Source organism: Carassius carassius, chromosome 15, assembly GCF_963082965.1.
Source record: "Carassius carassius chromosome 15, fCarCar2.1, whole genome shotgun sequence".
Lineage (NCBI taxonomy): Eukaryota > Metazoa > Chordata > Actinopteri > Cypriniformes > Cyprinidae > Carassius > Carassius carassius.
In genome coordinates, this window is record NC_081769.1 from 17,673,680 (window position 1) to 17,689,443 (window position 15,764).

A 15,764-nucleotide genomic window follows, 5' to 3' on the forward strand; every position below is an offset into this window, starting at 1 on the left:
GAGAGAGAGAGGAAGTGAGACTGTGTCAATGTTTCTCTTATGAGGGTTAATAAGTGTCAGCAACATACCTGTCTGCCCTGGTCTCTGAAAAACTCCCCTGCGTTGTCAATGACCTGTTCATCGGTCATGTGACTGTACGGCTGCTCCTGACACACACTCAGCATCTCCCATAGTGTCACGCCGAATGCCCACACGTCACTCGCCGTAGTGAACTTCCCCTACACGCACACGCAAAAAAAAGATGGGTACGCAGAACACCAGTATTATGTACATTGTGAGCTATTAAATCTGTATATGCATATGGCATGTTATTTATGTGACTGTATTATATTCAGTGGGGTTCAAAAAGAAAGAAACATGATAAAATTATATTGTATAAATTATATAGTGACTATGCATGTGAGCTCCTTTGTTCAGATAAAAATGTTTCAAAGATTTTTTATAATAATTGTAAATGCTACTAAATGTAAAATACGTAATTAATTTTCAATTATACTTATGCAGAAAAAAAATTAAGCATTTTTACTAGTGATTGTAAACATTTTGGACCCATTATATATTGTATTTGTATTTATTAATAAAAACTTTTTAAAAATGTAAATATGTTGTAATATATTTATTAACTAAAAGGTGATAAATATTATGTCTGTAAATAAACATTAATAAATAAAAATAATTGAACTTATTAAATATGCTTCCCCATATTAACCATAATAAAGACATATTCACTAGTTCTCAGATTTTTGGAATTAATAAATAAAAAAATTTAATATATATATATACATATACATATAAATACATACATATATATATATATATATATATATATATATATACACATATATATACATATATACATATGTATACATATGTATATATATACATATATATATATACATATGTATATATATACATACATATGTATATATATACATATATATACATATATATATATATATATACATATATATACATACATATATATACATATATACATATATATACATATATATATATATATACATATGTATATATATGTATACATATGTATATATATACATATATATACATATATATACATACATATATATATGTATACATATGTATACATATGTATATATATACATATATATACATACATATACATATATATATATACATATACATATATATATATATATATGTATATATATATATATATATATATATATATATATAAATAATAATATTATATTTATTTTTAAAATAAGTTATACTAAAGAATAAATTATATACATAATTATAGTAACGCTTAAAAAATAAACTATATACATATTTATTTTTCATTGATAAATAAAAAAGTAATTCAAAGTTAAATTATAATATTTACTTATTCTAAGATTATTAAAAATATTAATGAATAAATATTAAGTAAGTAAATGTATCTTCATTATAAAATGCAGAAAAATATTAAGGATTTTCACTCACTGTTTCAGACTTTTTGGACCCCATTATATACTGTATTTCTGCCTATTAATAAGTTATACTATAACTTTTATTTTATTTAATTGTATTTCTTTAATATAAGCTATAAAATATTAAGCCTGACTATAGATATTATATACACACACACAAGCTGATCAATGAAAAAAAGTTTGGCACTAATATTCCTGTATATTTTCATTTATTATAGCAAAGCTCTAGTTCTCACCATGAGGATGCACTCCCATGCCATCCAGCGAATAGGCAGCACAGCTCGTCCCTGTATCCTGTAGTAATCGCCAGCATAGAGGTTCCTGCTCATGCCAAAATCAGCGATCTTTATCTGGCGCTCCCCGCCGCGGTCCTCCCCCTCGCCCCTCTCTCCACCCACCAGGCAGTTCCTCGTGGCCAGGTCTCGGTGCACAAAGTTCAGAGACGACAAGAACTTCATTCCTGACGCGATCTGACTCGCCATGGAGATCAAAGCTGGGTAGCTGAGCCAGAGAAAGACATTTAATATATGTATTTCTATTACATAGTATCATTACCTCATACTGTCATAGTACTGCTCTGTGTGTTTGTGTACCTGATGGTTGGTGTGTTATGTGAAGGGCCGGTCTTGTCCAGCAGCACTCTGTGGGAGAGGTACTGATTGAGGTCGCCGCTCTCCATGTACTCTGTGACCATACACAACGGGTCGCTGCTTACACACACACCCAGCAGGCGGATTATGTTTGGATCCTTCAGGCGAGATAAAATCTTCACCTCCTTCAGAAAATCATTCCTGTTGAAAGAAAAGCATGAAAAGAATGAGAGAGTGAAAAGAGAAGAGCAAAGGGAAAGGACAGAACATTAAAGGGAAAGTTCACCCAAAGATTATTACATTAACTCTACCTCATGTTGTTCCAAACCTGAATAAGTTTTTTTTAAACACAAAAGACGCTGTTTTGAAGAATTCTGGCACCCACTGACTCCATAGTAGGGAAAGAAATACTATGGAAGTCAATGGGGACCATCAACTGTTTGATTTCCAGCATTCTTCAGAATATCTTCTTTTATGATTAACATATGAAAGAAATGACAATGATGACCATTTTCATTTTTTGGTGAACTATCCCTTTAGGATATAAAGTGTATGAAGAATTTGACTTTGCTATAGTTTTATAAAATACACAGCAGGCATTGTTTTACAGGTGACAAACTTTTCCAACCAATTCTTAAAATTATTTACAAAACATATGCAACAATAAGATAATACACCGTCGTATGTCCCTCTATACCCAAAGTGTACTAATATATCAGGTTTTTTTTTTATTTGCACGATTAAACTTTTTAATTGCTCAGATGGCAGTTTATTGGGGCATTCAAACTGCATCAAAATATGTTTTTAAAAAAGTAATAAAAATGTAAAATAAAAACAAAATGAATACAAACAAATAAATCCTTCTTTTCATTCATTCAAAGTAACATTTGTCATGTTAAAACATGACTTGCATTGTAGATGGAGTAACATTTAAAAAACATCACAATATTTATGACATAATATTTATAAACTATAATAATAATAATAATACCAATTTTATCAATAATAATTCAGTTACCTGGCATTTTTAGAGGCATCTGGTCTTAAAATCTTCACAGCCACCAGCAGAGGGCGCCCTTTCCTGACATTAAATGGGAACTCCAGGTTTGCGAGGTCCTGAGGGTTTTCAATCTCACACAGATGAACCTATCAGGAAACATACAATAAATAGCTTGTTATACGGGAAACACTATTATTTAAAAAAAGACTGCTTTTGGCCACAAATGAAGGTTTTTGGAATAAAGATTTCCTTAAATCAAAAATAGGTGTTTTTATTTGTAATATTTATGTAATACTAAACTATACCTCTCCAAATTGTCCTTCTCCCAGCTTTTCTTTGAATATAAGTCGTTCCCGTGGCAACTCGGGCAGCGGTGGACAATCAGTGGGCGTGGCTGAGAGGGCGGGGACTGCATATGTATTGTTACCACTAACCCCTTGCAGACTGATGATGTCAGCTTCTGCATAATGAGGAACGCTTCCCCCGCCTCCGGAAGCTTCTCCATAATGAGCTGCTGACAGGCCAGGGGGCGGAGCTCCGGGGTAAGGAGGCGGTCCCTCCTGAATTGGTAGGCCTTTATCAACCATATCAATAGTACATGCTGAGAAGGAAAAAAGGTACAGAGGAAAACCTTAGAATAGAGAGCTAATCAGCCTTATGACATAATACTAATGAGTAATTAAGAACCACACACATGCTCTTAAACACTCACATACACTGGAGAGGACACATTATGTACACGCATACTGTGAAAACACTAACATACTGCTGTGGGCTCATGCTACCTCATTCCTGACAAAATGATAAACTAACTTTGTAAGTTTTTTTTTTTTTTTTGGCCCTGTAGACTTAGAAAACAAACTCTTACTTTTGCTCTCGCTAATATGTCCACTGACAATATGAAACGGCTGATATACTACTGTTTGGGGTCAGTAAAATTTTCTTTTGAAAGAAATGAATAATTCTGGTTCAGCAAGCACTAACATTTGATCGAAAGTGGAATTCTGAAAAAGTGCGATATTAAAAAAATCTGTTAAATAAATGCTCTTCTTTAGAATATCCTGTTCATCAAACAATCTGGTTGCCACATGTATATTAAAGGGATAGTTCACCCCAAAATTACAATCTGCTCTTTATTTACTCACCCTCATGCCATCCAAGATAGCTGACTTTCTTTCTAGTAAATGTTCCTTACCGTTTTACTGAATAAAAAAAACAAACAACAACTACATATTGGATGGGCTAAGTGGGAGTGAATTTCAAATGTATTTTTTTGGCTGAACAATCTCTTTAAGCAGCACAACTGATACAGTGTTGTGAATAAAACTGCAGCTTGAGAACCAAATCAGCATATTAGAATGATTTCAGCTTTGCCATGACTGGAATAAATCACATTTAAAATGTAGCTATTTTAAATTATAATAATGTTGTATAATATTTCTGTTTTAATGTATTTTTGCGATAAGCATTAGAGAAGGTATATTATGGATTGTGTTTAATACCATTTTGATGATTCAACCCTTTTAAAAAAACAGAAGTCAATATCTAAGTAGGTTTAATATTTTCCCAATTTTTTTTTTTATCATAAAAGATTATTTAATACAATAACAGTTTTATTAGAAATGAGACAAAAAGCATTTCACTGGCTCTGCCTCCTGGGTAAACAAGTATATTACATTTTAATAAATGTTATTTGCAAAAATGTTTCTGAAAAGTTGAGTTTGAGAGGTTTTTTTTACTTAATAATTAATGTTTATTCCATTCATCATACTAGTTTTAAACATGCCGATTCATTTTGTGGTGGATTTTCATATTGCAATATTGAAAGTTTACATCTGGAACAAGAGTAAACCACTACAAGTTTCCAAGACTATTTTAAACGTGTCCTTCAAATAACAAAAGAAAATTGTAAATATTTTAGTTTTAATAAAAAAAAATCAACCCCAGCGACATAAAAGTCCCAGAAACACACTTAAAAAACACCCTTTTATGAATGTTTAATATCCTCTGTGCTGTTCTGGGGCCATTATATCACTCTAACCATTACCTTTAGGACTTCAGGGGACTTTAACTGTTCACTGGGGAGGACACCACCCCTTGCCCCTTTCTTAGGGCAAAATGAACCCCCTCTCTCTTACCCTGGGACAGGTTTTGGGGCTTTTCTTGCTGGCTGTGGCAGTTTGTCAGCCTGTTGGGGCCGTGTGTCAGGTCAGACAGGAGGAGATGATATGCTGGGTTGTTTAACAGCAGTGCTAGGAGGACACACACACACACACAAATCCCACGGACACACGAGTCCACGAAGGGCACGACAGTGTGAGCGGTCACCAGACGACAAAAAATGACACGAAACGGCACAATCACAACCAAAACACGACACAACACGAGACGACACAACAACAAAACACAAACAACAGGGCCGTTAAGGGGTGACAGAGCAAACCAGTTACATGTGAGATGCACAAACACAGCAGGCAGTGTTATCATTGATAATGACGCAGGCTGTTAATCATCTCTTCATTGGTCAGTCCATTATGGGAGATTTGTTTATGTTAATTAATATACGAAAACAATCACACAATCATTAAAAAAATGAAGTATCATGAAAGCAACTATGGAAAAAAAAACAGGAACATTTGAGTACAAGTGGGGTATGAGTGAAATAAAATCTCCCTCCCTCCTCTCTCTGTCAGATAGTACAGTGGCTCTTTGTGTTTGGGTTGTGGATTGTCCTAAAGTACTTTTTCTGATGTTGTTTTGGCAGTGCTGTTCACTCTCCTTGGTGACCCGGGTTTCTGTGCACTTACTGAGTGAGGTATGTGAATGCTGAGTGTGTGTGTGTGCATGTGTGTGTCACCTGTGCTGTCACGCTGGTCTCGGGGCCGCAGTACAGTGCTGGGCTCCTGGTATTCTCCCTCACGTCCCCGGTCGTCGGGGAAGGTATGTATGCGCTGGTAGCGGCTGGAGTATGTGTGGGTGTTAGTGTTGTTGATCACCACGTTGTCCGATGGAACCGAAAGATGAACCCGGAGCTCGTCGTTGGAGAGGCTCCCTTGGGCCTGGATATAAGGAGATTAAAGAGCCATGAAATCAAATTTGGCATTTCGTTCATGTCTGTTAGCCATCTATATGATAGTATACTCCTAAAACTCTATAACAGATAAATGCAAATAAAATGCAGTTTTCTATTATGAGAAAATAAATAAAACGGATAAACTACAAATTTTTTTTTTTTTCATACAACAGTCTAAAAACAGGTCTGGCCGATATTTAGCATTTTCATGGTTATCGGTATGGGTCATTTTAAAAAACCGATTTGCCTATAATAATAATAGTTTTAATGCAACATTTTTCTCAGAGCCCTTGTTATTCTTAATTTATATAATCATGTAAATTACCATTAAAATACCGGTGCAAATTACAGGTTATCGGTCTACTTGACTGATTAATTTGACTTGACTGACTCGCTCATAAAGATTTTACTTGATTAGGTGATTAAATAAATCAGTGTTTTTGAATAAATCACCTCAGTGAATGATTTACTAATAAAGAGAGATCACTTATTTTATTTCTACATGAATCAGTGCTTTTGAACGAATAAGTAGAACAAATGAGTTAATGACTCACTCTCAAAGACAATGATACAAATACTGAAAAGTCCCAGTGCTATTAAACTGTATAAAAACACAGTAAGGAAAAACACCTTGCCAAGTAGTTTCTTCCAGTACTGCCTCCAAAGTATGACAGCTATGACAGCCAATAGGAGCAGGATAATTCCAACCAGGCAGCCAATCAGGATGGCCGTGTTGCTGCTGTCATATTTGGCCACAGGTAAGCCTGCCCTCAGAGTGACAGCAGGAAACTCTGTTAAAACCAAACACAGGAAAGTTTTATGATTAAGTGTTTATGTTAGTGTAATGCTAGTCTGACATTACAAATGATTACAAACACCATAAATGAGGCATTTCAAGACATACAGAGTGTTTAAAGAGTACAACCAAAGCTTATCTGTCCATTACAGCCACCTTCTTATCTTAGTGCTGGGTGGAGCAGTAATAAGTAAATGCCTTCATGGTCAGTGACACACTTTGTGTGATTTGACTTGCTTTCTAAGCTTTCTTATACACTGTGTTTGGGTGTATGTGTGTGTGTGTGTGTGTGTGTGTGTGTGTGTGTGTGTGTTCTTATGTTGGTAAATTTAGGAGGCAGCTGTTGTTTTGGGGGACTGTAATAAGCTTTGAAGGGAGTAAATGAGCTGTGAGAGTGGGCACAGTCCTAAAGTTGAGGGAACTGAAGTTAAATCAAAGAGGGACAAGAGCAAGGACAGCTGGAACAATTCCACAAAGATCCTTTATGAGTTTGGCTATATGAAACGCTCAAAACAATAGAGCATTGTTAAAGTTAAGGAAAAAAAAGAACATCAGAATCATGCAAAAAACATTCTCTCCAGGCTTCAAGATTGAAATGCATGCACACACACAACAAGCAACCACATTCTCAGGGGATTTTATGAGGGCAGGGTTTTCAGTTGTAAAGAAGTTTAGAGGGGAGCATCATAAAAGGCCTCTGTACTGGTAAACATGCCATAAAAATCTAAGACGTAAGAACAAGTATTGGAGACGGTACTCTTTTCTTCCCCTTGTCCTTCTCTCTTTTCTCTCTCTCACCTGTTGGTATGCTGCTGGGCAGCAGTGAAGTAATGGTCATGAGGAGGTCTGGAAAAATGAGGGTGTACAAGTCAGAAGAGGGTGAATTAGAGAGATAGGGCTGATTGACCTAGGAGTGCTGAAAGATGAGGGAGGGCAGACTGTGAGGATGGGATGAAGCTAGGCCTTTTCAGTTTGTAAGGATGCATTTTCTCAACAATTCTCCAAATAAACCCCATAAATAGGGTTGTAAATCAAGAAATGGTTCCATCAGAAAAAATGAAATAATTTCAATTTTATTATATTTTAATATATTTAGTATCATTGGTTCAAATTTTTATTTAATTTAATTTTTTTTTATAGAGTATTTGTTGTAATTAAGTGTAGTATTATTATTATTATTATTCATATACAGTATATTTACACACAATATGCTAAAGATTACTATATTAAAATAAGTAGCTTTGTTTTTGGCTTGTACATAGCAAAATACATTCTACAAAAACAATACACACACACACACACACACAAGTGTGTGCTTATATGTGATGCGGTATTGTACTTTTACCAAGTATTTTAAAACAATTATCGAGATGGGCAACATCCAAAAATACTAAAAGTATCATAAAAAATCATTACGAAACCAAAATCATGAGAATCTTTGCGATTCCAATACTATCAATCAGCACTAATGCAAACATAGCAGGGCTGTGCATGGCACACACACTTTGTGGATGGGTTGACATGCGTCCGACTCACCGGTGGGGCTGCTGGTTCCGTTTGTGGGGCTGGGGGTGTGAGGAGAAGTAGCATTGAGAGGACGAGTGCTGGAGGAAGGCAGAGGAGGAAGGATGGATCCATCATCAAATGGCACTGGAGACAAGACAGAGAAAAGGTAATGGAGATAGAAAGAATGAGATAAGCAGGCTTTATCTCGAATACAGCATGAATATTGATCATTCTGGCTCTCTGTCTTATCTACAGACCCATCAAGTACGGGTCTCAAAGTGAATGTGACACAAAATCTCACTTTGAACCCACTTTGAACATTATTTAGTTAGGGTAATTTTATATCATAACATTAGGCTGGTTTAAAGCAGGGTTTTTACACAACTCTCTAATAAAAAACTCAACCAGCTCAACCATCAAACTGCATTAAACAGGAAAACAAATCCGGTGTATGTAATAAGTCTGATACATAATAAACTGCTTGTATATACTTGAAAGTGGCTGCAGCACTGTAATGCTAATGAGCCAGACTACTTTGCTGTGAGAGGTCAGGTGTGTGTGTGTGTGTGTGTGTTCATACTCGAGTAGAAGCTTATCTCGCTGATGAGGAGCCAGCGGTCACTGAAAGAAAAACGGCAGCGCAGAATTTGCGCCGGTCGTCCTCCGAGCGGCAGTGAGATGGTGCGGGACGAAGGGTCATGCAGGTCAGACAGTGGCACTTCAAGCCTGAACGCAGGCTCCGCCCACGGGCTCAACAGACTGGCCTTAAACTCACACACCACTTCGTTAAACACCCGCACATGCTGAGTGTGTCTGTGATTGCTGTGCACCTGAAACACAAAGATTTAAAAACAAAAACTGCAATCAGACACATCAAGACTGCAGGGAACAAAAATAAAGAGCAGTGGAAACAATAGAGAAATGAGAAGAAAAGTATTTACTACACAAACGAAGAAAAAGAAAAAAGACACAGCGAGCGAATGAAAAGTGGAGGGCAAGAACATAAATAATGTGACAGGTTAGACATTAATGGTGTTGTTAGGTCAACGTGTAACTGCTGCGCACATGTGTGCAAATGCTTATTGATACATAAAACAAAACTAACTGTTACAACAGTGCAGGAGGTTAACACGTAGCAAAAGCTATCATGGTGACATCTCATAAGTCTCTCTCTCTCTCTCTCTCGCACACACACACACACACACACACACATATATATGCCTTGGTGGGCTGCCCTGTAAAAAATATTTTGTAAACATTGTTTGAGTATATTCTACAGGAAAATACCATTTTCAGATTTGTACTTAAAAATCTATTATTTGTGAAATGAACTCGCAGTTTCTGAGTGAGAACTGTTTTAAAGTAAATCCAACAATGATTTATTCTCTGTGTGTGGCAAACTTTGCACTGGAGTTCCTGAAGCAATGGGGGGTTGATTTGTAGAGGAAAAGTGCCAGTGAGGCTGGCTTGTATTCTGAAACTGCAGATCTAAACAATGGTCTGGGAGAGTGAGCACAGAGAAGCAACATAAATCATCTCGCAAAGGCACGTGAACAAACGCTTGTTGTCATGGGAAATGAAACGTCTGGTCCTTATTCTTAGTATCTTTTGGGAATCTGCTGCAAGACTTGCAGGAAGCAAGTATTAGAGGAAGTGTTCAAAACAGTGGGAAGCTGCAGGAAAAACAGGGCGACATGGGAGGATGATGGCGTTTCTGAATTATGTTATGGGAGAAATGAATGACGAGAATGCTCTCTGGAGACCGGAAAGAGCCAGAAGTGGTACAAACAAATTCTCATTCCTGGTCAGAAAGACCCTTAAAAATTACAATGCACTCACACAAACACACATACATGCAAATAACAAACTAAAGAAATAATTATGGTGCCACAAATTGGATACAAAAGCCTCGGATGCCTCTCAGAATCACACACGACCACAAATGCAAAGCCGCAGGCAGAAAGACGAACAAAAACAAATCAAATGTTCATTAAAGGGTTGAAGGATAATGACAGACTCCTGAGGGCAGTTTTACTGAGGCGGAGCTTCATTACTGCCCCTACTAACTGACAGAGATGAATTCTGGGATAGTGCCTGCCGTCTGGCACAGTGGAAAGTTGAACAGCAGATCATTTACTCACCCTCAAGTCGTTCCAAACCTATATGACTTTTCCTTTTATTTTTTTTTCATTTGCAGAACACAAAATAACATATTTCGAAAATATATTTTTTATGCTAATGGAATTATTTTAATATTTTGGACTCCAATGACTTTCATTTTATGGACAAAAACTGTTATGTTGTGCTCCGCAGAAGAAAGAGATGAGTAAGATGAGTAAATGACAGAATGTTCAGTTTTTTGGTGAACTATCCATTAATGTTACGTCAGTTAGCTGAAGCTAGAGATTAAGCTTTATGAAGTTTTAAACATTGATATTTTTCTTACACGAACACAATGCCTCACTTCACAAGGCCTTTATGGAACCCCCGGAGATGTGTGGAGTACTTTTTATTATGGATCGATTCACTTTTTTGGGCTTCAAAATCTCAACTTCGATTCACTGACATTATAAAGCTTGGAAGAGGCAGGACATTTTTAACATAACTCTGACTGTATTCATCTAAAAGAAGAAATCATGGGGCAATTTTAATTTGTGGGTGAACTTTCCGAAAAATATTTCTGGCTGCTTGTACACGTACTGACCTGCATGGTGTGAAAGACCCGTGTTTTCTCAAAGTGAAACTCAATGTCAACAGTGGGCTGGCCCAAGGTTTCTCGATTCCAGCCGACGTAATCATATCCTGGCCACACTCTCAGCTCTTTACTCTCCATGAAATCATTCCCACCTAAAACACCATCACACAACTGGCCCAATCCTCCGAACATCACCCTACGGAGAAGAGAGAGACATAAGTCACTAGGCATGTGCACACACATACACACAGATGCATGCGCTCACATACATGTTGGACTTTCCCATGCATACCCACATCTGGCAAGTGTCAAACGTTAGCTTAGCTATTGCAAACATTTCTGCTCCATTAAAACACATCTGGGAATGTTTCTACACAATATTCGTCAACCCCACCTGACAGATACACATACATACATGAGAAAGGGCTCTGGACTTTACATACATCACAGAAAATTAAGCCCGACAGGAGCAGGTGAGATTTGAGAAGTTTACCTCAGCAAGTTTTCAACTGCTTGTTTCTGACACACAGCATGAACCTAGGGTTGTGATCCAAAGAATTGTTGTTTTTTCTTGTTTTATATATATATATATATATATATATATATATATTTTTTTTTTTTTTTTTAAATAAAATGTTTTCTTCCATCATTGGTTCTAGAATGTGCATTCTTCTACAATTCTAAAAGACTTTGCAAGCATGATTTCAAATGTACTCTGAGCCAGTTCTTTTTAGCAAATCAAAAACATACAAGTGAATGCCTTAAAATACACTTTCCAAACGAATGACTCTTATCGGTCAATTAAGTGGATCAAACACACCCAGCTTATATTTTTTATAATTGATTTGAGAAAGTTATTAGAAATTATTTTTTTTATTTATTTATTTACTTGTTTCTTTTTAATTCAATTATTCAGTTATGACAGTATTCATTTATTTCTTTATGCCATTAATCATTTATTTATTTAGTCCAAGGGAATCTTATAATCCCCATCCCTATATCAGCCTACTTGTTTGTTGGGAGACAAGTTGATGATTTTAAATTATATTTGGTGGTTTCTAAATGATTTTAGTTACTAACTTTATAGCACACACATACAATTTTCATGCAGATATGAAACACTTTCAGGAAGTATGAAATTACATTCTTAAAAAAAATAGTGTGTTTACATTACCCTGCCTCTTTACTGCCATCATAGATGGAGTCATTAAGGTAGACAGAAGTGCCTGACAGGTCCATCACATGGCCCACAGGAGCGGTGTATGCCTTTAGTCCGTCTAACAGAAAAGCAGCACATAACTCAAAGGGTAAACATCTATCCATTGCAAAATGTGCCTGGTGTGCATGTAATGGAGTTGAGAGTGTGTGTGACCAGGATGATGGATTGCTTGTCGTGAGTTGGACTCACCCATCCAAACACAACCGTAGAGTTCAACTCTCAGACACACGCTCATTACGCGGTCCGCCAGCGGGTAGAAGCGGACCATGCGTGCTATGATGGGCGGACCCAGGTCCTTCAGGACCACATCATACGTGTTCTTGTTCCCTGACACCACCTGAGCCAAATAAATAAAATATCTAAGATCCAAATTCTGCTAACAAAACAAAAAAAAAAAAAATCAAAAAGGGGGGGGGGGGCTTGTTACAAACCTCCTGTCCCCAGCGGTCCTTCCACGTTATCCAGTGTCGTCCATCACGAGAGTACTGCAGCCGGTAACTGCGTGCAAACTCCCGCCCGAGCCCGTCTGCATGGCGACCCTGTGTGCCCACCAGAGACAGGAAATGAAGCTTGCGCAGATCCACCTGCAGGTACTCTGAGCCGCTGGGAAACACTGGACCAGCTGGACACCACGCTCCATCCCCTTCTCCAGTACTCAACCTAGGACAGGACACAAACATAAGCATTATGTACATGCTCAACTATATATACACAATTACAATGGTACAATTAATTATCCTGAAAATAACACAGTGAAAACATTCTCAAACAAATCTCATATAAAACAAAAGCAAAACAAATCGCCACAAAACAAAAAGCAAAATACAACCCACAACAAATCTAAACAAGCAAATTAAAAACAACACAAAAAGCAAAATACAACCAAACAACAAATTAAATAAAAAAAAAAAAATAAGCAACACACCACGCAAGCAAAATACAACACAAAGAATAAAACACCACGAAACAAAACAAAAAACACAAAACAATGTAAAATACAACAACACACAACAACCCAAAATAAAAATAAAACCCTACAGGCTAATGAGGTGATATGTTTAAGGTGAGGTCTGCGTATAAACATCATTACCTGGTCACACTTTCTCGTATGCCTCTAAAACATACACACAACCACCTGTATGACATTTAGGCCATTTCCTCTTTTAAACTACCTAACACACTTCACTCTTTAACACAAGTAACAGCCTGAGCTGTTGGCTGGCTCAGTATCTGTACTAAACGTTCCTCACTCACAGAAGAAAGAACAACACTGAATGTCTCCGCATTCAGCTACTGATATCACATAGGTGACGAGACACAGATGACAGACAGTGGAGACCACAAACACTCAAACGAAAAGAGAAATGTGCCTGAAATAAGACATCCCAGTGAGGTGAGGGTACTGTCACCGAACTGAGACCTCATTGTGACACAGCTGAGAACAAGAAACTGAGACCAGTCTGAGACATTTCAGATTCACCCTTGAATCTTCACCATGACCTCAGAGTCACAGAGACACAGCTTTTCAAAATCAAAATGAGATTTAGTCCACTTTGAAATGATCTAGGACACTTACACCATCACAGTTCAGTCAAGTAAAAAGATCAGTGTTGGTCCAGATTCAATGTAGAAATTGTAAGTGCAACAAAACTAAAAAAACAAGGTTTGTTCCTGCAGAACATTCTACTTCTAACCAGTTAACAACATTTGTGTCTCTGTAATATTGTTTATTCCTTGGTAATTTAATCTGTGTTGCTGCTTTTCCTTTGTGGAGAGTGTTGGCTTGTTTTTTAACTTTATACACAGAGTTCATCAATTGTGTTCTTGAAGTAAAAAAACTATTAATTTCCTCCGCAGGGGAACCGATGTTTAACATTAACTTCTAAACTCTTAAACACAGACCTAAAGTACATTGTTTGTTTATCGATGGGATATGCTTTTATAGCAAGATTGTAAAGGATAGTAATAGAAATCTATGGAAAGTCCCCACAATTCAGAGAAACCTAACGCGCGCGTGTGTGTGTGTGTGTGTGTGTGCATAAACAATGTAATATATGTCAAATCAAAATCTTTACATCAATGTTTTTTGTAATACCTCATAAGATTTGTTTCCCCCTTCAACAAACCCAATAAACACACATTCTTTTTGCATCGGATATTTTCATACTTTTTAGCTTCAAGTCAAATTTGGACATGTTGTGATTCACCTCGTAGCTGGTTGGTTTTGTTCATAGCTTATAACTTTTCAAAGACATTTTCAAAATCTCTGTAGGAAAAAAAAGAATGGTGAATTGTTACCATATACTTTTTATACCATTTATGCACACAATTAATAGTATACATTCATTATACAGAAGCCTTGCACATTGTTTAAAGGACACACCAATGTGCCAGATGTGGAATACATGTTCAACAGATTATCAAAATAGCAGTTAGTTGCAGCTCTTCTTCATTTGGTCTTTCTCTCAATGCATCTGTTGGTCTTCTGCATATTGTCACACAGCTGTTCTTTTGAGAGATCACGTGTGAGAACCCACCCTAACATACAAACATCACACACACCCCTAAAGCACTGTATCCCCACCATAAATCCCATCTTCAGCACCTCTCAGCACCCCATCATTCCTCTTAACCTCCACCCTCTTTCTTCTTTATTCCCCTTCTTCATTTAAGGCTATTGCTCCTCTCCCTCGGTCCATTTTTCCTGTAAATCTCCTCTCTGTTCAAAATCCCCCTGCTGTCTCAAACAAAATGTGGACTTAATAACAACCACATGATCTGTGTGCTGCCAAAAAACAGAAAAGCCCTTCACGCACACACATGCTTCTATCTGTTTCAGGCAGGGACAGTGACGCTAACCTCAAAACTTATTAGTCAATGTGGTTTTGTGTCTGTTTTTGTGTTAGTTGTGTGTGTGTGTTGGGTCTGCTACTGTGTGTGTGGTATTGGCCTGTATTCAGCAGTATGAGAGTCTAGTCCAGACAGACAGTGCTGTAATGTCATTACCTAATGCTCTATATCAGGATACGCTCCATTACTGACATCTCATGTAACCTAATCACGTCCCCTCATGAGCCTCACAGAGCCCACAAACACAAACAACCAACCACAAATCACAAACACAAAATCAGTGTGAGAATACTGAATTATTCACGCAACTAGGAAGCAATGTGTGAATTGAAAGGATGGGTTTACACTTACCTGCCGTGTTTGGCCTCGGTCGAGTCGGACCAGGCGCTGGATGCGGTGATGTCAGAGTCGGGTATGGTACCATCCTCCATCCCCAGAGCATAGCGACACTTAGCTGTGGGTTACAGAAGAAAACTCTTCAGACAGGCTCAGACAACACACTCCAAAACTAACTTATGAAACAGACACACAATGAAGAATCGGGACTGTGACAGAACTGGAACTAAAACACTTTATTTTAA

At 37.1% G+C, this 15,764-nt stretch overlaps 1 protein-coding gene across 3 annotated transcripts in view; it reads right to left on the reverse strand.

The window, feature by feature from the left end:
• Nucleotides 1-15,764, reverse strand: part of ddr1 (discoidin domain receptor tyrosine kinase 1) — a 29,725-nt gene that overhangs the window by 1,562 nt on the left and 12,399 nt on the right. The window contains exons 3-18 of one of the 3 annotated variants that reach the window (XM_059567696.1): nt 15,535-15,637; nt 12,765-12,993; nt 12,523-12,670; nt 12,289-12,391; nt 11,124-11,310; nt 9,000-9,249; nt 8,450-8,563; nt 7,712-7,759; nt 6,748-6,908; nt 5,902-6,103; nt 5,183-5,296; nt 3,350-3,645; nt 3,063-3,190; nt 2,048-2,245; nt 1,691-1,955; nt 69-218 (exon numbers count right to left, since the gene is read on the reverse strand). In XM_059567696.1, the coding sequence (XP_059423679.1) occupies nt 69-218; nt 1,691-1,955; nt 2,048-2,245; nt 3,063-3,190; nt 3,350-3,645; nt 5,183-5,296; nt 5,902-6,103; nt 6,748-6,908; nt 7,712-7,759; nt 8,450-8,563; nt 9,000-9,249; nt 11,124-11,310; nt 12,289-12,391; nt 12,523-12,670; nt 12,765-12,993; nt 15,535-15,637 (2,696 nt within the window). The remainder of the gene's footprint in view (nt 1-68; nt 219-1,690; nt 1,956-2,047; nt 2,246-3,062; nt 3,191-3,349; nt 3,646-5,182; nt 5,297-5,901; nt 6,104-6,747; nt 6,909-7,711; nt 7,760-8,449; nt 8,564-8,999; nt 9,250-11,123; nt 11,311-12,288; nt 12,392-12,522; nt 12,671-12,764; nt 12,994-15,534; nt 15,638-15,764) is intronic. The other 2 variants (XM_059567697.1, XM_059567698.1) reach the window with 2 other exon arrangements.